The sequence below is a fragment of the Alexandromys fortis genome, unplaced genomic scaffold, assembly GCF_014885135.2.
Source record: "Alexandromys fortis isolate MF-2015 unplaced genomic scaffold, M_Fortis_MF-2015_v1.1 scaffold_101, whole genome shotgun sequence".
Taxonomy (NCBI): Eukaryota; Metazoa; Chordata; class Mammalia; order Rodentia; family Cricetidae; genus Alexandromys; species Alexandromys fortis.
The window spans coordinates 4532501-4553727 of NW_026067983.1; the positions used below are offsets into that span (position 1 = coordinate 4532501).

General features: G+C 43.2%; 1 protein-coding gene across 4 annotated transcripts in view; it reads right to left on the bottom strand.

The window, feature by feature from the left end:
• Positions 1 to 5298: 5298 nt before the first annotated feature.
• The window catches only part of Znf277 (zinc finger protein 277), an 85236-nt gene continuing 69307 nt past the window's right edge, over positions 5299 to 21227 (bottom strand). For 3 of the 4 annotated variants that reach the window (XM_050158685.1, XM_050158687.1, XM_050158688.1), the window contains 7 exons: positions 21001 to 21111; positions 20190 to 20322; positions 12070 to 12137; positions 9915 to 10011; positions 8089 to 8131; positions 6750 to 6924; positions 5299 to 5651 (listed from right to left, as the gene is read on the bottom strand). In XM_050158685.1, coding sequence (XP_050014642.1) covers positions 5465 to 5651; positions 6750 to 6924; positions 8089 to 8131; positions 9915 to 10011; positions 12070 to 12137; positions 20190 to 20322; positions 21001 to 21111 — 814 coding nt within the window. In that variant the 3' untranslated portion in view covers positions 5299 to 5464. Of the gene's footprint in view, positions 5652 to 6749; positions 6925 to 6944; positions 7357 to 8088; positions 8132 to 9914; positions 10012 to 12069; positions 12138 to 20189; positions 20323 to 21000; positions 21112 to 21227 lie in introns of those variants that run through there. The other variant, XM_050158686.1, reaches the window with a different exon arrangement.

The window sequence follows — 21227 nt, forward strand, 5'->3', positions numbered from 1 at the left end:
TCACTGGTGCTGGGGGTTGAACCTAGTCCCTTGTGCATAAGTAGCCTCCCTCTGAGACACATCTCTGACTCCCTATTTTAATTTTTAAATTCTACATCACCAGGTCACAAATATCAGGCATCAGATTGGAATAAGTTCTCAGATAGTAATGAAAAGTCAGAAAAAGTCTCACATAAAAATACAGTTTCTGGCTTCTCTTGAATAAAAAATTGTTCAGAGCCTGAGTTTCTGGTGCATTGGAAGGGACTACTTTGGAAAATGGGTGAGACATGAGCCGTGAGGTCCCCAGGAGGGGTGCACAGGTCCCTGTCTCGCCCACCTCTCCCTCATATGACCCAGCTGGAGTCATTTTAGGTCTTTAGGTTGGATCCGCTGTCTGGAGCTTAGAATTTCTAACTCTGCACTTGCATGAAGATCACCTTCATCATGGCTATTGTCTGCCACTGCGCAATTTTCATCCTCTTTGAAAACCTTCCCAGTTTGACACATACAAGTTTGCCATTTTGAAGGCTCCAAAGGCTCTCAATAAAGAAATTCTACAGAAGTCCTCTTCCTCACAACCATGATTATTGCCCCCATCAGCACGGCAGTTTATTTTAATAAGCTAACCCAGGTTATTTTGGTGCCTGGTGATAAGAATACGCCTAGAAGAGGTAGGGGTTTCAATGACCGAGGCCTTTTTCCGACCAGGGCTGACGACACCAGTGCTTTCAAGAGGGATTTAAAATATGCTGCCCCTTTCTAAGGAAAAGAAGCACGCGTGAAGATGGAAGCTACACAGCAAATTCACAAGCTAGGTTCTCTCCAGAGCTCAGAGCACCATTGACTGGAGGGGAGCAATGCGGAGAGACAAAAGCGCCTCAGAACCTCACAAGTAAAAAGAGCCCCTAAGTCTCACCTTGAGTGTTGGTTTCCCCGTTTACAGCTTGGCTGCCACAAAGCGTGCCACTTCCTGGCACACCTAGAAGAGAGAGACAATACTGTAGAGCCCGTAGTGACGGGTTTTTACTGAGGAGTTCTCCCCTGCTCACAGTAAATCTTATTAGAAAGAATAATGTTGAAATGGGGAAAGAATAACCCAAAACGGGATTACTGACGATTAAGATCTCACACTGACTGCTTTGTTAGAGATAAAGCAAGATTAAATTGTCTTGATACAGTTAAATTCTGCAAATATAGATTTACGGCTACCGGATTTGACAGAAACACTGAGCACAAAAGGAAATTCAGATTGACAGAGGTTGTGACAGATACCTTAGCAGACGCATTTAACTCTTCCTGCATGATGCTTACAAACAGAATTAAAAATTGTAAAATAATATCAGCAAAATTAAGGAAATAAGCAAGAACTATCAGAAGAACAGTCTTTAAGCCCCTTACTAATCATCTTCTTCTCTGAAACCTCTTGAGCTCGGCTGTCATAATCCACACTGCTCTACTAGGAGAGAGGGGACACCCAGCAGGGTGTTGAGAGTGGCCTCATGAACTCACTTCAGAAAACGGACTGCACTCAGAACCATGGAATCCAAGGGGATCACTCTAAATACCAACCAGTTTCATGTGGATGGCCCAGACTATACTCTGGGGACAGAGGGCCCAGTTTCTTTTTCTTTCTTTCTTTTTTAAAACTTCCTTTTTGTTTATTCTTTATGTCTTTCCCATCATGCATCTCCATCCCATCCATTTCCCCACATGCTCCCTGCCAAAATAAAACACACACACACACACACACACACACACACACACACACACGCGCGCGCGCTAGTCAGGACCAAATGAGTTAGTTAGGTTTTAAACCCGCTGCACTAGAGGCATGTCCTAGCGACTGTCCAGCTTCCTCCTCCTACCCTGAGGCCCTCCGTCTTACTCAGTGTTCTATTGCTGTGAAGAGACACGTGACCACGTCAACTCTTATACAAGAAAACATTTAACTGAGGGCTTGCTTACGGTTTCGGAAGTTTCATGGCAGGAAGCGTTGTGGCACACAGGCAGACACGGCACTGGGAAAGGATATGCGAATTCTACATCTGGGTCAGCTCACCTCTGAATCTAATCAATTCTGGGGTTCCTGTCGGGGTCCGGTGTTAGCCCAGACCCTCAATTATTTCTCTGCCAGACCCCAACATAAACTATCTCTCGCTGGACCAGAGGGGAGGACATGGGGATAAAGGCATGATTCACATGGTTTCATCAGCAGGGAGATTTTTATGTTCCTCATGAAGTCCTGAGTTCACATCCTGAAGAATTCCTCTCGTTTATTCTCCAAACACTCTTTATACCAAAACTTAGCTCAGGGAAATTACATTAGCATTCTATCTCCTAGGTAACTAGGTGAATGGCTTTTCGTCACGTACACAACTATCTACCGGTCTGCTCTGTATGCTAGCTGTCATGTAGGCTTGAATCAGCAGCTCTATCAGGCATCCTCCAAATTACAAAGGAAGAATCAAAACACCCTGACCTTTTGTTAGGTTAGTGACAGCCTGTCTGGAAGTTTATGGGATCCTTCTCAGGTGTGGCCTATGGCTTGATAGCTTGGTTCCATACCATATAGAAATATGGGCCTATAGGTCCCCCCTAACCATCTATTCCTACCAACATCTCCCTCAGCTCCCGAATCTCTTGCACTGTCTCGGATTCCAAGCCTCCACACTTCTCTTATTGAAAACCCATCACATGCATTTCTTACCTGTCCTCCCCTTAAGCCCTCTATATCTATTCATTTCCAAATACTCTAACATTCTCCAAATACTCTACACTCCTGTCAAAAAACTCTTAAACACCTCCCCCATCCCTCTCACAAACAAGAGAGTCCTTTAACTTTTACCTACACTTTTTATACGGATGGAAGCTCCTTCCTGTCAGATGGCCACATCAGACTGACCCCTCCGTTATCACTATTCATCCTCACCCTCCAGTTCCGGTCCTTTCATGATCACCCATTCCCCACAAATCTCGTCTCTTTTTCCTCTGCCCAAATGATCACCAAACATCCACCATAATTGACTCCCCTAGATTTGTTAACTCTCCAGACACCCTCAAACATCACTCTATGGATGGCTATGGTTGTTAATAAAGAAGCCAGAATTATACAATGGAAAAAGAGAAAACAACTTCAACAAATGGTGTTTGTCTAACTGGATGTCATGTAGAAGAATGCAAGTTGATCCATATCTATCACCCTGCACAAACTCAAGTTCAAGCTCAGCTATACTGAACTTCACAGAAGAGAAAGTGGTAAATAATCCTGGATGCATTGGCACAGGAGACGACTTCCTGAACAGAACACCAGTAGCACAGGCACTAAGATCAATAATTAATAAATAGGACCTCATGAAATTCAAAAGTTTCTGTAGGGCAGAGGACACCACCAACAAAACAAAATGACAGCCTACAGAATGGGAAAAGATCTTTGCCAACTCCACATCTGACGGATGATCTCCAAAATATATGAAGAATTCAATAAACTAGGCATCAACAAACCAAATAATCCAATTAAAAAACGGGGTACAGATCTAAATAGACTTTTCAACACAAGATGTCAAATGACTGAGAAACGCTTAAGGAGATATTCAACATCCTTAGCCATCAGGGAAATGCAAATCAAAATGACTCTGGGATTCCACATCCTGCACCTATCAGAATGGCTAAGATCAAAAACACAAGTGACAGCTAGTGCTGGAGAGGACTTGGAGTAAGAAGAGCACCCCTCCACTGCTGGCGGGAGTGCAAATCAGTACAGCCGCATTGGAGGTCAGTGTGGCGGTTTCTCAGAAAACTGGGGTGCTTTTCCTTCATCCAGCACACAGCACACTGGCTGCTCTTTTATTTTTTTCAGATGAAGGTAGGTTTATCTACTTCTCACTCTGCATCCAAATTAATCGACTGAGAATATTTTTAAAACTCTCTTCTCCAGTCTAATTCTAAATACCTCAAAGGACACAGTTTCTTCACCTGTTTTAGACCACTCTGAAGTGACAAACTCTGTGGAATGTTTTTAGATTTAATTAACAGGCTTGCCATTACATTCTATTTTGCAAATTGCCAAAATCAGGGACTGAACATGTTTTAGTTTATCAAAATATCAATTATAGGTATAAAAGTTCAGCAGAAGCCCATGGTTAATTTTCTAGCTATCTAGCTCACTGAAAGAGTTGAATTAAGCTTCTAGGATATTAGCTGTCTATTTTTGCAGTTTAAGCAACAATTGCTTCAATTCAGCGTTTTTGATGGAAGTGGACTGGTATGTTAATTCTCTTTAAAAATTCAACAAAACAGTTACATTAAAAAATTTCACTTTTCATCATTTTGAGTGAGGTAGCCCAGACCCAGAAAGACAATTATTATATGTACTCACATTTAAGTGGTTTATAAACAAAAAGCAAAGAAAACCAGCCTATAAACCACAATCCCAGAGAACCTAGACAACTATGAGAACCCTAAGAGAGACACACATGGATCTAATCTACAAGAGAAGTAGAGTAGAAAAAGACAAGATCTCCTGAGTAAATTGGGAGCATGGGGACCATAGAGAGGGTTGAAGGGGAGGGAGAGGCAGGGAGGGGAGCAGGGAAAAATGTAGAGCTCAATGAAAATCAATAAAAAAATTGTTTTTATTTAAGTTCTATTTTCTTCTTTAAAAATTGCTTTCTTGTGGGGTGGAGAGATGACCGAGTCACTAAGAGCACTCGCTGCTCTTCCAGAGGACCTGGGTTCAATTCCCAGCACCCATAAGGCAGATCACAAGTGTCTGTAACTCTGGGTCCATGGGATAGGACACCCATGGCAAAACACCCATGCCATGTAAAAATCAAAATAAATTTTAAAATTGCTTTTTTTTCATTTATTTAAAATTATCAGGTCCGAGGCTAGCCTGATCTACAAGAGCTAGTGCCAGGACAGACTACAAAGCTATAGGGAAACCCTGTCTCGAAAACCAAAAAATAAAACAAAATGTTCAGGTCTTGGTTTAGTCTCGTTTTAAATTTCCATATATTACTCATTGTTTTTTTGTACCTTTTTCTTTTGAGCAAGTCTTCATCTATTTAATTTTATCTTTGATCATGTTAAGAATTCCAGTTTAGAGCCACAGAGAGAGGGCTTAATGGATAAGATAAGAGGGTTTGCTAGGGCAGTTTGGGGACCTGATCTGAATCCCAACACCTGTGTAATCCCAGCTCTGTGTAGACGGGGAGGCCACAGGGCACACAGGGCTTTACTGGCTGTCAGTCAGCTCTAGGTTCAGTGAGAGGCCCTGCCTCAAGGCAGTATGGTGGAGGTAATGGAAAGAGACCCCAGTCCAAAAAAGAAAGACACATTTTATTTTTCCTCTTTTTCTTGAGGAGAGTTTCATTAAGTCGAGCTTGATTTCAGCAATGAGCGGTGCTTTGCTGGCAATCAGATCTGAGCTCTTTCCCATCTGCCTCAGGAGAAAAGCACACAACCCGAGTCTGCAGCGGTTTCTCTAGTTCTCCAGGCATTCCTGGAGGAGCAGTTGGTTCAAAACACTGCCCCGTTTCAAAGCGCGCAGCTTGGATGTATCTTCACTGATGACAGGGACATTCTCATCGCGCTCTTGAGTGGTGAGGTCACTTTCACTGTCAGACAGTGTACACAGGAGAGTGTCATTCTCGTAGGTGGGGAAGTAATATCTGGAAGCAACCAGAGACACACCGAATAACCAATGAGCAAAGTTCCCAGGAGATTCCTGTCTGACCTGAGCCTGATGGGTCCCGGCCTTGCTAGCTGGCCACTCAGCTCAGTGTCTATCATGTAAGGGCCGCCATCAGTGCAGACAACCTGCTCCAGTACCGCTCTGTTACAGCTAAAAACAGCATCCCTGTTCATTTCCTCAAAGTCCCGGCTCCTTCCCAAACGCTAACTAAGCTCAAAATGGCTCATTTTTTTCCCCAAAAGTAAAACTTTTTAAACACCCAACAAAAGTATATTGATGACTAGTTCCTTCATTATTAGTCTGTGTGAGAATGACGAACAGGGTGGCATTTCCACAGACTGCTGACTCTGGCCCGCATTTTCCAAACAAGGAAAAGTACGGTGATTTGGCCAGAGTTCTGTGGAGGGTGGTTTAGTATCCTCTGAGGATGGTAAAATGTTTAGGCAGCTAGCATCCCACTCTCTCTGCTGATGTTAAGGATGATGTGAGAATAATGACACAGGGTTAAACTGGCAAATGATACTTGGGAAATTTGACAGCACTTATTTCAATAGGTTCCTATCACAGAAGAAATGCAGACTGTTTTTAAAGTGCTGACTAATATGGAATATGTACACCAGAAGCTCCATGATGTACGTGTCACGGACAGAGCAATTTTTATCTAAATGGTATACTTAGGGACGTGCACAAATATACGCATACAATTATTTCTTCTATTATTACTTATAATAGCAGAGGTAAGAGACAACGGAACACGTTAGGTTATACTATTCAGTGGGAAATCTGGCAGTCATTAAAAAGACGGACAGATGAGCATCAGACAGGGAAAGGTGCTTGGAATACTTTGTTAATAAGATATAATTTAAAAGTTTGTATCTGCTTCGATACTGAACTATAGCTATACATGACTACCCAATTAAATTACAGAATAATGGTCATGTCTTTCTAAGTCATATAAACTTTAAAGACTCATACCTCCCAGGTTCACATGTGTTTCTGAGCTTAAAGAAGTTAGGTAAATACACAACCAGAAGGACAGGGCACAGGGGTCTGCGTCCAGCTCAGCAAGACTTACTCCAGTTGATCCCACGTCTTCCTGTCAGGAAGTAGGGAGGCGTGCTTAGCTTCCTCCATGTGGGCCCTCAACTCGGTCTTGGATCTGAACTTCGCATGGCAACCATAGCATCTGCAGTGGTGAACTTGCCTTCGGATGAAGTTGACCAGCTTCACTTGCTGATAGAAATTTAATCCTGAAAATCATTAGACAACCTTCAGCATTATCTCTGCACTGCCATTATTTCCTTTAAGAAATTAAATTTATTTTAAATTGATACACGAAAGCTTAAATATCCATGGGGTATTATGGGATATATTGAAAGCTACAGTTCCACAATATTCACTATTTTTATAACGAATACATTAAAAACCTATTGCTACAATTCTTATAGGAGATGCTATCCTAATTAACCAATATAGGACTTCCAGGCTGTGCTCTAAGCTAACCACGATCCATGTCTTAATACATTTGAACTTCCAAACCGTCGTCACCATCGGCAGAATCATTACAGCAATGTTACTCATTAGGAACCCGTTCATGGTCTTGCAGCTGGGAAGTGGTGGAGGCATGGTCTCACAGCAGAGGCAGGGGGTTCCACAGCCAACTGTCTTCACTGGCAAACCAACTGTGTGTACAACATATATGCATGTCTACAAGAGCGGCAAAACAAAGGCACATGTCCAGGAGCTCAGCAAAGTAGCCAGTGGATATATTAGGCCCAGTAGGAAATGCGTAATTTATGTCTCAACATCTAATCCTTCCATGGCAGTCACCCCAGAGCAATATAATTGGTCACATCTGTACTGACTAATGGCAGCTATTCTGCTAAGCACTGCAGTGCACATTTTTGTGCATATGTTTCTGTATTTCCTGCCCGGAGGTCTCATGTCATATAAACTGTAAGTGCTGGGGTTGGACACTGCTGTAGGCTGACTTTCAGGAGCTGAGCTCTTATCCGGGTGTGGTAGCGCTACCTTTGATTTGTGTTTGAAGCCAGCCCTGGTTTACATGGCAGGTTCCAGGCCAGCCAGAGCTGCATAGTGAATGAAGCCCTGGCTCAGAAACAAAACAAATAAATTATAATTAAAATCCCAAGCCCCAAACAACCCAGGCTCTTCCAGCTAGCCTCTTCTTGTATTTTATTAAAGCACCCATATATGTGGGAGAGCAGAAGAAAGTATGTGAAATTAAAAACAAATCTTTGGAGATTAGAATTCAAGAGGGTCAAGAATCATTGTTTTAGCGAGTTCTCGCACGAGTGCCTGCACAGAGACAGACATTCTGACAGCACACGGCGCCATTTACAGGACAGTTCACAAGAGCGCAGCGTCACGGAAAACTTCTCAACCCAACTTACCGAGCTCTGACTTTATTCTGAGGAGATCAAACCCATGTGTGTCCTAAAAAAGAGGAATATATTTGTAAGCATATGAATTATTTAATCTTCCAGGCTGAAGTTATAAACAGACATCGGATTCACAGGGGCTTGATTTCTGCTTTAGAAATCTTTTGATTCTCAATGCTTCCCTTCGTGGTCAGCAGTTCTTTAAAGCGCAATCCACAGACGTCACACAAATCAGTTAAACATTTTAATTAGTTACAGCTTATTGATGGGGCTTTTGGTTTAGCAGGTCTAAAATAGCTAGGCTGATAAAAGCGTGGGCTAAGGTGTGCTGGTTCACAGGGCATCTGGACCATGATTCCAGAACCAGGTCTTAGAGAACCAAAAGCAAGTGATGTCCACGCATGTCAGCTTCCGTTTGTAATGTCACTTCCATCTTGTCACCAACCTGCTTCCTTAGGACTGCCACAGTGCAGAGACGGGCTGTGTTATGCGTGTCCCCTTTCTCCAGCTGTCTGTGTAAACGCTCAAACTTACAAGCTCACAGAAAGAAAAATCTAGTTCACTGAGACAGCATGCGGTGCAGTACCGCTGGACGCAGGATGCTCAGGAATTCACGACATGCTACCACCAAGAGTGACTGAACAGGATCAATGACATCTATGGGAATACCAAAGAGGTCGCTCCTACATGGTGATCTATCTATAGATCTACATATCTCTACCCTAGTGGTATTATAACTATAATAACTCCTAACTTATTATAGACATCCTCTTTCTAGCTTTGTCTAGGTCCTTGTTTTGCTCAACTAAGCACAGTGTTTCTAAATGAGGAGGCATCATGGAGAGTGAAGAAGAGGTGTCAACCATAGACAGTGAGCCGAGAAGGCAGGGAGAGAATGTCAGAACTCCTCAGAGATATCCTGTTATTATTATTCCCAAGTTGTGATACGGCCATGCATCATTATCTACTCTTTCTTCACCCCAGCATTCAGATAGGGTCACAGTCACATTCAGGGAGGATCTTGGGGGTACAGTGAGGTAATAAGTATTAGAATTACTAGAGTCAAGCTTCACCTTAATATAAACATGATACCCATAGGGCAAACAGACCAGGAATGCACCTACGTTTCTTCTTTCTAATTTCTGGTTCCCAAAGTGGCTCTAAACCCAAATTATGTCCAGTTCCACTCTTGACCTTTGTGAGTAGCAAGTCCCCTATTCTTTCTATCCTACTCAACAGCAAAGAAAGCCAGAAAAAAAAAATCCCCAGAAGCCACTATATTTGGGTATTGCAATTGCGTGTGCAATTCTCAACCTTGAGCTAGAATTACCAGGTGAGCACCTCAAGGTGGGAGCACCTAAGTTAGTGTTCCCTGTTCATTCTGGTACTGCTCCATGCTTGTGCTCCTGGATGGACCTGGCCTGTGCCTGCTGTCTCTCCAGGGCACTTTCAGGAATGGAACATGACTGGAGGATGTGTGCTTTAGTGTCCTGCCTGTCTCCATGGTGACATTAACACGCCCTAACAAAAACAAAACAGTAAACCTTCAGGGAGAAAGGACGAGGCAGAATCTGACACACACTGCTGCTCACTTCTCTTGTCCCGGGTCTGGGACCCGGTCCACGGAGCGCGGAGATGTCCACAGTTAGGGTAGGTGTGCTCCCTAAGTGGACCTAAGCAAGAAAGGCCCTCAAGCTTGCCAGAGGCTCCTGCTAGGGGCGCCTAGGTCCTGTCAACTTGACAATCAACATAAACTATTGCACTGAGTAAATGAGGGTCCAGTGATCACCTTCACACTGTCAGAATGAAACAATATCAAGGAGACAAAAGCACCTCACCTTCATGTGCACATACAATTGATCTATCGTTTCTTCTTGCTTTTCACAAAATAGACAGACAGCGCAGACAGGGTATTCTTGCCAGTCAGACCAGTCACTGGATTAAAAACAGAGGACAGAAAACATGGTGATCTTTTCCACAGGAGGGTGCACCGCACACGAGTTGTGCTGGTGTCCCTGAGTCTGACACTTTGGTAAAGACTGTCACACGCAGTCATAACCTTCAGAGGCAGCGGCTGAGATTCCAAGCACATCAAGAGGTGACAAGAAAGAGCGAGCAGGCACCTCCCCTCTTTCTCCATCTGCACTCTCTGAACCATGATTGGAGAATGGGATTGGTGTGGGATTTTCCGCCGACAAAGCAGTTTAATCACAACCTATCTAGAGATGGGATGCTGTCTCACTGGCCAAAGGCACTCAGTGCACATGTGAGCCGACATGTTGGCACTGGGCTTTCACGAGGGAAGGCTACACATGTATTTCAGGGAATCATGGATTATTTTAAATAGGGCAAATGCTACATCGTATGTCATAGAATGATGACCCAAAGGGCCTATGGGCTGGAGAGATGGCTCAGAGACTGAGGGCTTGATTCACAATCACGGGAACTAGAGTTTGGGTCCCAGGACCCGTGACCTGTAACCCCACCTTTGCGGAAGGTATAGACCAGAGGGGCACCCGAGCTTGCTGGATTTCAGTTTAGTCCAGAACACACAAGGCCCAGGATTCAGAAAGAGATCTCCCTGAGTAATAGAGGAGGCCATCCAGTGTCCTATCCAGCCTCCAAGGCATCTCACAGGTATAACCACCCACAAACAAGAGCACACACACAGCTAAGCCAATCGCCAACCAGATCTCTGACCCGAAAATCTGCCAGTGTGAAGATAAGGAAATACACATTTAAATCAGGACATTTTCTCATGGGACGTTAGAAATCTAGCACTGCTATTATTTTGGAAACTCAACTTTGGACTGAAAACCAGTAAATATTGGGCGGAAGAGATGGCTGAGGGGTTAAGAGCAAGCCCTGCTTTTACAGACGACTTGAGTCTGGTTCCCAGCACCCACCGTGGGCAGCGCACAACCCCTTTGGTAAAGCTGTTTGGGAGTTGTGGGATCATTTAGATGTGGGGCCTAGCTAGCCAACTTAGGGGCACGAAGGCAGGGAGAGGATGTGGCCCAAGGCCTCTGCTTCCTCATCTGAAGATGTGACTAGTTAGGTTTTAAAACCCCATTAGCAGTGATGGAGCCCCAGCATCCATGATGGTCGCAATGAAACCATCATCTTTTTCTTCTCACTAGGTACTTAGAGTTATAGTGAAGGGGGAAGCGAGGAGGGTGGTGCATACTGCAGCTCTGGCTGCTGGACGCGCAATGTACTTTAACGTACTCAGATCTCTGTAGCCAAAGTGTAGTTATATGGCCACATCCAGCTGCAGGACGGGCTGGGGAAGCCTTCTGTTCATGTGGCACACAGCACCCGGATGGTGCGCAGGTTTATATTGCTAAGGAGGGAGCTGCGGATGGGCGGTGCAGAGGACAACTGGAAATCTCTGTCACAGGATGTATGGAATGTGAAGTCTCATTCGGTGCCATCGCTGTCTCACTGTGACCAGAGACAGCTGCACGGCTTCACTACCGCACAGTACCACTGCAGAGGGACGGCTGGGAGGATCAGGCAGTAAACTGGCAAAAACTGTATTAGTACATATATCACTCAAAGTATGAATTTACTTTCCTTATCCAAATTCCCTTTGATGGTATTTTATGTATAGCAGAAAAGACTATCAAGAAATCTGAAAGCCTTAATCGCATCTCTGGCTTCACTGTTACCGTATCTTCAGCAGGTTTCTGTCTAAGATGCTGACAATATATATGCTTTCTGACCGGATTACTGTGTTTGTGTGTCCTGCTCTCTGTATTAAAAAGCAGAAAGTAAAAAACAAACCCAAACCAAAGTCTCTCAAAAATATCTTTAGTGATTTTTATGTGAAATTTATGTTAATTTAAAAATTTTGCCATTTCATGAAAGAATGCATGGCTCAAGAGACTGTCTTTTTATTCTCTCTCTGGAATGATAATTATAGACCAAATTAAAGAATTGTCTGCATGTTCTTCAACATGTGATTAGCCAGCAGCAGCAGGCATGCCTTACTCTTCTGGGAGGTCCAGCAGCTCGCGGTCATCTTCCAGCTGCACCTCTTCCCAGGATTTCCCGAGTTCCTTTGCGAGAAGAACAGAGGGTTGAGATAGATTAAGGAGAAGAGGTGAAAACTGCAAACAGTGAGCAGCTAAACACATAAACACAGAACTTCAGCAGCAGCATCACTGAAACAAACTCACTCAGACGGTTTTGAAGCAGCACAGTGAGGTCTGTTTGAAAAGTCCACTACCACAATTGAGATGGAGAAATCCTAAAATAAATGTTAAAAACCACAACAGTAAAAATATTTGTTTGTTTTTGGAGAAAGAGCAATAGCTTTGCAATCATGATTTTCTCCCCTCACTCTCTTAAGTTTAAATCACTGGTTCTCAACCCTGGATGTACATTAGAATCGCTTGAGGATCTGCGTTTTTGTTGTTGTTGTTGTTGAAAAGAAAGCCACTGCACCAGGGAAGACCCTAAGCTGCCTCCCGGGAGTGTGTCCTAGTCTTTGACACTGCGAAGTGACCTCACCATCCCCAGACCTCACTCTTGAGAACGACACCATCAAGTTGCCACCCCCATAAAAACGTTAACCACCACAGCTGTCAGCACTTGGTGCCGAGGAAATGGCTCAGGGATAACGCACTTGCACAAGAATGAAAATCAGGCTTTGGATCCCCAGAACCTCCAGCAATACCAGGGAGGCATGATGATTGCCTGCAATCCCAGCGCTTGGGAAGCCCAGATAGGGCAAGCCCTGGGGCCAGCTGGCTAGCAAGACTACCTATAATTGGTGAATCCTGGGCTCAGGGAGAAACTGCTTCAGTAAACAAGGTGGAGAGTAATAGAGGACATGCAGCATTAACTTCAGGCCTCTGCACAGACGTGCACACGAGCCCTCATGCACATTACACACACATAAAAAAATCCCCTAAACCAAACCAAACCAAACCACAGCAACAACAAACTGCTCCCTGTCCCCCAATCTCAGAACGTTTAAGGAAGTTGAGGATTTTTGTACTGGGTTGCATTCATAGCTGCCTTGACTGTGGTTGGGTACGCTTGCATGGGTTGCTTCCATTCTTGCTCTCCTGTAGTCTCTTCCTCACCAGCAGCCACAGCGATCTCCTAAGAGCAGAGTTCTTTGGACACAGAAACCCTCTCACGGCTCCCCATTACAGTTAGAACACAATGCAGAGGTCCTGCCACAGTTTATGTACCTCCACGCCCTGCCCTGGCTTCTTCTGCTTCCGTATTTCCCACTGTCCCCTTTCTTCCTTAGGATGTCCCAGCCAGGCTGATATTCCTGCTGCACGCTTGCTCCCAGCAGCTACTTCACTCTCGACCGCTCTGCAGAAACACTGATCTTCCACATCTCTGCTGGAACACAATCACTCAGTCTTCCTCTGATGCGTCTGTCTAAAATAAACCTCCTTCAGTAACAAAAGATGTTTCTGGGCATGGCATGGCCATCGCATTCGTGAACTCAATGTGCTGGGCTGATCTGCACAAGGCTAGCACACTATTGAGCCCCTCACCATTTCCTCGCACAGAGTTGAGGGGCCCATGAGGCCCCTCTGAGGGACTATTGGCAATCAACTGCGGTTGGAGGGGAGCTGATTTTCTCCAGTGGTGTAGCCACTGATGAGTTGCTCTTGCTCCAGTGAAGAACCGCAGGCAAGAAACTCCAAACTCACTGGCCATGCAGAACAGGAAGGCGAGAAAGGGCAGGGCAGGAGATTGAAAGAAGAAGGAAGGGTGCAAGGGGGAGAGAGGGGAGGTGAGGAAAGAAGGAGTGTGGGTGAGAGTGACTGAAATTACGCAGATGTATGAAACGCAAACAATGGAAAATAAAATAATAACACTGCTGTCCCAAGCGCCAAGGTATTTTATATTCCTCCACGTGTTGGAGATGTCCCAAGCACTGTTGCATGTTTGGGTGTGTCTTTTTATATCTATGCGATTCATCTCCCCTTGAGTGTCTAAGGAGGCATCGCCTCTGTTCCTGGTTGCATTTTCTGACTCTGTCCACAGCCAATACTACAAACTTTTTTAAATTGTAACTGAAAATAAGGAAAATTTGAGGTCAATTACTTTAAGAGGATTTTGTGAGGTAGCTAAACAGCATCCATCGAGCACACGCTGGGCATGGATAGCTACTCAATAGCTGTTAGATCCTCTTATCCTTTACAGTCAGTGCATAGATTCCACTTCTGGGGCCTTTGTGTGGAAGCCAGAGAGTCAGCAAAGCCCCACAGAAGGTTCATTAGGATGGTTTATTCTGGCCCAGTCATTTCTATTTTCTCCTTTGAACTGTTTTCCCCTCTTTATGACCTGCCTTCTCTCAATCAAATCTGTATACCAAAGCTGATGAGGGCCTGACATTGGACATCTTTTCAAGGAGCTGACATGGGTTTGATCAAGCCCAGCTGGGCCTGCTCTGAGCACAGGCATCTGGCAGGGCCAGTTCTATACACAGCACCGTGGCCTGGCCGGCTCTGAGCACAGCTATGTAGCCTGGCCAGCTCTGAGCACAGCTATGTAGCCTGGCCGGCTCTGAGCACAGCTATGTAGCCTGGCCAGCTATGAGCACAGCTATGTAGCCTGGCCGGCTCTGAGCACAGCTCTGTGGCCTGGCCGGCTCTGAGCACAGTAATCCTTCTCATTCAATGGTTTTCTTTTGGAATCCTGTAACCAAGATTTTCTCAGTTTTGGACATGCTTTCCCCCTAAAATAAAGGTATTCATTTAGCTAAAAACAAAGAACTATGTGCGCCATTATGCTTTAGAAGGAGCAAAAAAATCTATCACTCACCAACTTAATGAGAGGTTTTGAAGCTGTCATTGTTTATCAGCCAAGCGATGCATAAACTCCGACATGCTGAGATCTACCGTACTGTCATTAGAGACAGCTAATTTGAACTGTATAATGTACTCTGTAGAGTCATCATAAACTGTCTGAACCTTACTGAGGGCGTCAAGAATCGCTTCAACATTGTTCACAGGGTCTCGGCAAGAATTTCTGGTAATACATTAAAATTTTCATGCCATTCTTGGTCTCTCTGGACGAGGATTTACGGCCACACTTTCATCGCTGCGAGGCATTTAAGATGTGGCCACCTGCGATGCTCCCCAGGGAGACGAGCAAACGATGAGGAAAACTGATTTCCCCACTGTCAGACTTTGTAACTCAAGCACAATGCTGCAGCTTTCTGAGTGTTCACTAGAACCTGCAGCAATTTATCTTCATAATACAACTTTTAAAATTTACTAAACTTGACAAAGAGGAAAATCTATTTTCATTAGCATATTAGGAAACAAGGAATTTGCACTTGGCAGTGGTCTACACTTTCCTAAAAGTGTAGGAATTGCTTAGGGACAAGAGCTAAAGGGGGAAAACACGGAAAAAACAAGGCACATGATTTTCTAATTAAGATACTGTGCTAATGAATCATGTCAGGAAAGCTAAGAACACAAGAAAAACAGTTTGGAAGGCATGTCTGTAAAGATGTTCAGAACACCCCCTCAAACCTCTGCATCAGATGGCCTGTGAGCAACGAGAGGATGGAGGAAAAAGGGAAAAGAGCTCCCTCAAACAGGACCCTCCATCTGGCTTGACCCCCAATTTCTCTGTCCCTTTTTGTCTTTTTGTCTCTGTCTCTCTCTCTCTCACACACACACAACAGAGGAAGAGACAGATCTATAAACGTGAAGAAATAACAAAACTCTTCAGACTAGGAACCTACATCTGTCCTTTGGGGCTTCATATACTTTAAGATTAAACAAAATAAAACCGACTAAATGATAAAATACAATAGAAATAGTTTCCTTTACTAAACTCTGGGCTTGAAGCCTGAGTGTCTTGGGAATGTGTGGCTGGAGCCCAGTGATGTCAAGCAGTTTGCGGGCCCTGAGGCTGGAGAATCTGACTGAAGCTAGGGAGATCTTGTCTCCTAACGATCACCGCTCCTCACCAGACTCCAGCTGATGAGGAAACAAAGCAAGACTTGAGGTAGACGATCCAGACTGTGTGAAGGAAAGCCAATGTGTTTGTAGGTTTGTTCCATTAGAAAGCTAGTGCAACTTAAGCATAGACACGATCTCACCCAAGAAGAAGCACAGCACTTGTCAATCTACTCCGTTCGGTGGGGAGCTGAGAACAGCTTCTTTGTCCTTATTCTTCTACCTCTGATGATACTGGCGAGCATCTTGCCAGGATATCTGGGATGCTCTCGAGATGCCAGAGTGTTTGTAGCGAGCAAGAAACTCCATGATAGATGACTACTCTCATATGTCCTACAGATGAGGTCAAGTGCTGATTTTGGAGAAGATCCTCATTGAGTGTGTTCACACCAGCCTGGGTCTTGAGGGAGGTTGTTTCCTAATTTTCTAAGAAATTGCCATACTGATATCAAAAGTAGCTGTACCAGCTTGCACTTCCACCAGCAATGCAGGAGTGTTCTCTTTATCCCACATCCTCTCCAGCCTAAGTTGTCATCAGTGATTTTGATCTTGGCTGTTCTTACAGGTGTAAGATGGAATCTCAGAGTTGTTTTGATTTGCATTTCTCTGATGGCACAGGATGTTGAGCATTTCCTTAAGTGTCTTTCAGCCATTTTAGATTCTTCTGTTCTCTGTTTAGGTCTGTACTTTTAAAAACTGGATTATTTGTTCTTTTGATGTCAAGTTTCTTGAGTTCTCTTGATATTTTAAAGATCAGTCCTCTGTCTGACAGGGAGTTGGTGAAAATCTTTTCCCATTCTGTAGGTTGCCATTTTGTCTTGTTGACCGTGTCCTTTGCTTTATAGAAGCTTCTTAGTTTCAGGAGGTCCATTTATTAATTGTTTCTCTCAGTGTCTGTGCTACTGGGGTTATATTTAGGAGGTGGTCTCCTGTGTCAATGTGTTCAAGTGTTCTTCCCACTTTCTCTTCTATGAGGTTCAGTGTGGTTGCTTTTATGTTGAGATCTTTTATCCGTTTGGACTGAGTTTTGTGCATGGGGATATAGATACGGATCTATTTTCATTCTTCTACATGTTGACATCCAGTTATGCCAGCACTATTTGTTGAATAAAGAATGCTCAATTATACCATAAGGACATGTGCTCAACTATGTTCATAGTAGAATTATTTGTCATAGCCAGAAACTGGAAACAACCTAGGTGCCCCTCAACCAAAGAATGGATAAAGAAAATGTGGTACATTTACACAATGGAGTACTACACATTGTTAAAAAATAATGACATCTTGAAATTCGCATGCAAATGGATGGGTCTGGAAAAAAAAAACATATTGAATGAAGTATCCCAGACCCAGAAAGACAAACATAATATGTATTCATTCATAAGTGGCTTTTAGACATAAAGCAAAGAAAAAAACCCTACATTCCACAACCCCAGACAACAAAGAGAACCCTAAGATAGACATACATGGATCTCATAGAAAGGTAAAAAAGACAATATCTCCTGATTAAATTGGGAGCATGGGGGGTGTCACAGGAGAGGGTAGAAGGGGAGGAGGGAGGGAGGTGAGCAGAGAAAAATGTATAGCTCAATAAAAACAATAAAAGAAAAGAAAAAAGAAAATCCGTGGTGTGCATGAACAGACAGAAGAGACATGGCAGATTGCGAACACAGCTCCGCATTTGCCCGTGTCCCTTGAGGGAGATACCAGAACACAGCTCCGCTTTTGCCCGTGTCCCTTGAGGGAGATGCCATGAATGACTCTCACTATTTTGCTTTTGTTTTTTAAAAATAAGGTTTCATCATTACTCATCACTTAAGCAAAAGTTTAGAATTTATTCTTCATGTTAACAACTTGTTCTTCACATTAAACAGTGTTCATTAGCATATCTAAAATAAGATTATCATGATTTCTGAGAGGTTGCTGGCTCTAATTTTTCTCTAACGACATATTAATACTACTTGGAACAGTCTCTTACATATACATCCTAAATATTATCATGTGTGTTAGTTGTAAGAAGACTCCCAAGGCATCCCTAGGATGCTGTAAGGCTGAGCTGTGTGGTGAGCACTTCTCTAGTTCAGAGAAGTCCCACATCTCAGGGACTTCATTGCTCCTGCCCTTCCCAAGGGTATTTTTGTAGTTTTTAAAAGTTCTAATGCACCAGAATACACTTTAATTTTTCCTAATTGTTTCCATACTATTAACCACTTACTCCAATACTTGGGCTAAAAATGCTATGGTTGTCGGTGAGAATCATATAGCAGACATTAGAGCCAGCTTTACTTTTGAGTTTGTTTCAAGAAAAAAGGCAAGAGGGAACAGGCCATCACAATCACAACGCTTCTGATGAGTACAACGAAGGCACCAGCATCATCTCAACCATGTGAAGAAAGAGGAAGGATGTGGGGGATAACTGATCTACCCTGGTGATGCGAACCTGTGCGAATGACTTAACCTCACTAAGCCCCGGTCTCATTGTCTGTAGAGAAGGCTTCATGCTAATGCCTGTGTCCTGGGAATGCAGTTAAATGAGCTAGTATATAAATACCCACGATAGTGCCTGGCCCACAGAAAGATCTATCCGCTGTTCTTATTTTAAAAATGGGATTAAGTCAATATTACCCCCAAGTTGTGATTTCACTCGCATTTCATCTTTAGTAAGTCTAGTGTATTCTCTTGAGTCATGGGTTGCCACAGCAAATCTGTGGTTAGTGCAATCCATCATGTTCCCTTAGGGACAGCTGGCACTCATAAACAATTTCAGCTTGACAGCCAGTCACACTATTTGATACTCAGGGACTGAAGTATCACACTTTTCTAAAATGCCGATAGACTACGAGCGTGCGGACCCTTTGAAGTCTTCCTGCAAGGTAAAGACTCCAGCTATCCAGTGTCTGCTAATTTACAGCTCTTGTATATTAGTTCAAATGGGCCCCGGAAGGAAGAACTATTAAATTGCTTTCCTAACTTGCTGGAGCAGCTGCATGCTCCAACCAGTGCTGGAGTGCCCTCCCTGTAGGAGCAGGCTGGGCCCTGAAGCAGCTTCGCTCTAGGAAGTCATGACTGAACGGCTTGAGCAGAGTGAAGGACTCAGAGGGTGCCTGTGCCTTGTGCTGGCTGTAAAACATCGATAGTAAAGCTTGGCAAGTTCCCAGAGTCAATCTTTAAATGCATGCTAATCTTACTTCTTGAGGAGAATTTCAGTTTAACACTATGTGAGTAAGTTAAGACACATAAAAGGTGCACATTAGTGCAGAGATTTCCAATGCAAATCATGAACACTGCTTCCTATCCAACACACAAAATGGTGGATAATAGTCTATCAGTGCTCGCAAAGCAACAGGTTTGGATTTTAAAGTTACTTATACTGAGAGGGGAAAAACAAAAACAAAACAACCTTTCCTTTAGAAAATATCAGAATCAAAATTTCATCTTTCTGTAGAATTACTTAATCTTCTTCTATGTATAGACAGTATACTTTATTATATACAATTAAAAATATTAAGGGAAAGTCTGGTAGCATTCTCTAGTCCTCATGTCAGTTCAAAACCCCCTCCCAGAACTTTAAATAACCCTAGTGACTGTCTCTAACAGAAGACCTTTTCTTGTCCTCAAAGAAGTCATCAATAGCGGGTAGCAATCAGGATAGAGACTTTGGACATTAAGGCATTTAACGTAGTTGGCATGGGTCACCAGAAAAACAAGAAAAATTCTTGCCCAGTTAAAATGGAACTATTTCTCTGAAACTTGCAATGACACAGATGCACATCTTACTTTGAGGATAACGGCGGATCATCTAGTGGAGCGATGGGGGAAGAGTAAGAGTTAACCTTGTGAGGCACCTAGCACATCCAGTGCTCAAGAAATGCTTTTACAAACAGAACACAACTCTCTGGCCTTGACTCCAGACTGTGAGTGGGGAATGGTTCTAGCTGCCATCACACTGTGTTCGAGAGACAAAGCATCTTTACTGTAGACACATCTGCCAATCCAAAGACAACCGTCTCAGTTGCTTTGGAAGCCACTGCTAATTCCTGATAATGCCTGTCGTTACCTTTTAACCTTTGTACCGGTTCATTCATTATTCAGACACTAGTTGGCCTGTAGGTAGATTTTGTTTCCAGTATTGTAATCAAATTTTAAACTATGAAAAACATGACTTACCAAGTAATTGATGACATAAAAACGGTCATAGTCTCTGTTTTTTGGGTTGATCCTACGGTGTTGCTTTTTTCTCATGTGATCTTTAAGTGTGTTTTTGTCTCTGAAGGTCTTCTCACAGTACAAACACTGTAAACTAAAACACACGGACATTGTTAAACACATCTTGAACAGTTGCTACAAGAACCCTATTTTTAATTTAACATTTATTTGTTTGGGTTATACAAAACAAGTAAGGGTCCTTCCATGAATTTCTCCCTCCCTTTATCCCCTTGGCTTTGTAGAAAACACGGTATGGTTTTCTTTGTAGTGGTCTAAATATGGCTGTTCAGTTGAAACTGTGGCAAGGATTGTTCTGTATCCAGACTGTGACCAATGCAAACCACTGTGATCAGTCGGCTCCTGTCCCAGTAGCCATACATTCACTGTCATGATGGCTGTCATCCCTGGAAACTATATGCCAAAATAACACCTCCTCTCTTCCATGGGTTGTGACTTGCCAGGTATTTTGGTCACAGCAATGAGAAAAGTAACTAATATAGAACACGGTGAGGATATTTTTCATGATGTAACTTACATGGTATTTGGCATAAATCATGTATTTAAACGCAAAAAGTTAAAATCTCACTAGAAGGCAATATAATCTAGACAAAAAACACACAGTACCAAAAAGATGCAGATTCCCACAAAGCAATAAACAATTAACTTTTACTTATTTAATTCTAAATTTAATTAATTTTATTAAAATCAACTGTAAAAATTCAGAAGTTTCTAAGATTCAGTTAGGTTTGGTCTGTGTTTCAAGAGCACCTACTTATCCAGTTTCTTCTGTAATGTGTGGAGGAATTCAGCACAGTTTACAATGTTGTCTGGCAAGCCAATGTTGAAAGCGTGTTCTCTGGCCATGTGGTTCAAAAGAACAGACCTATGAAGGAACATGAACAATCTCTATAATTTATAATGTAGGAGCAAATCAGGGTAGAAATAGCATTTATATAACAACGACTAGTCAGAGGACAAGCAAGTACTGAATACTGACGT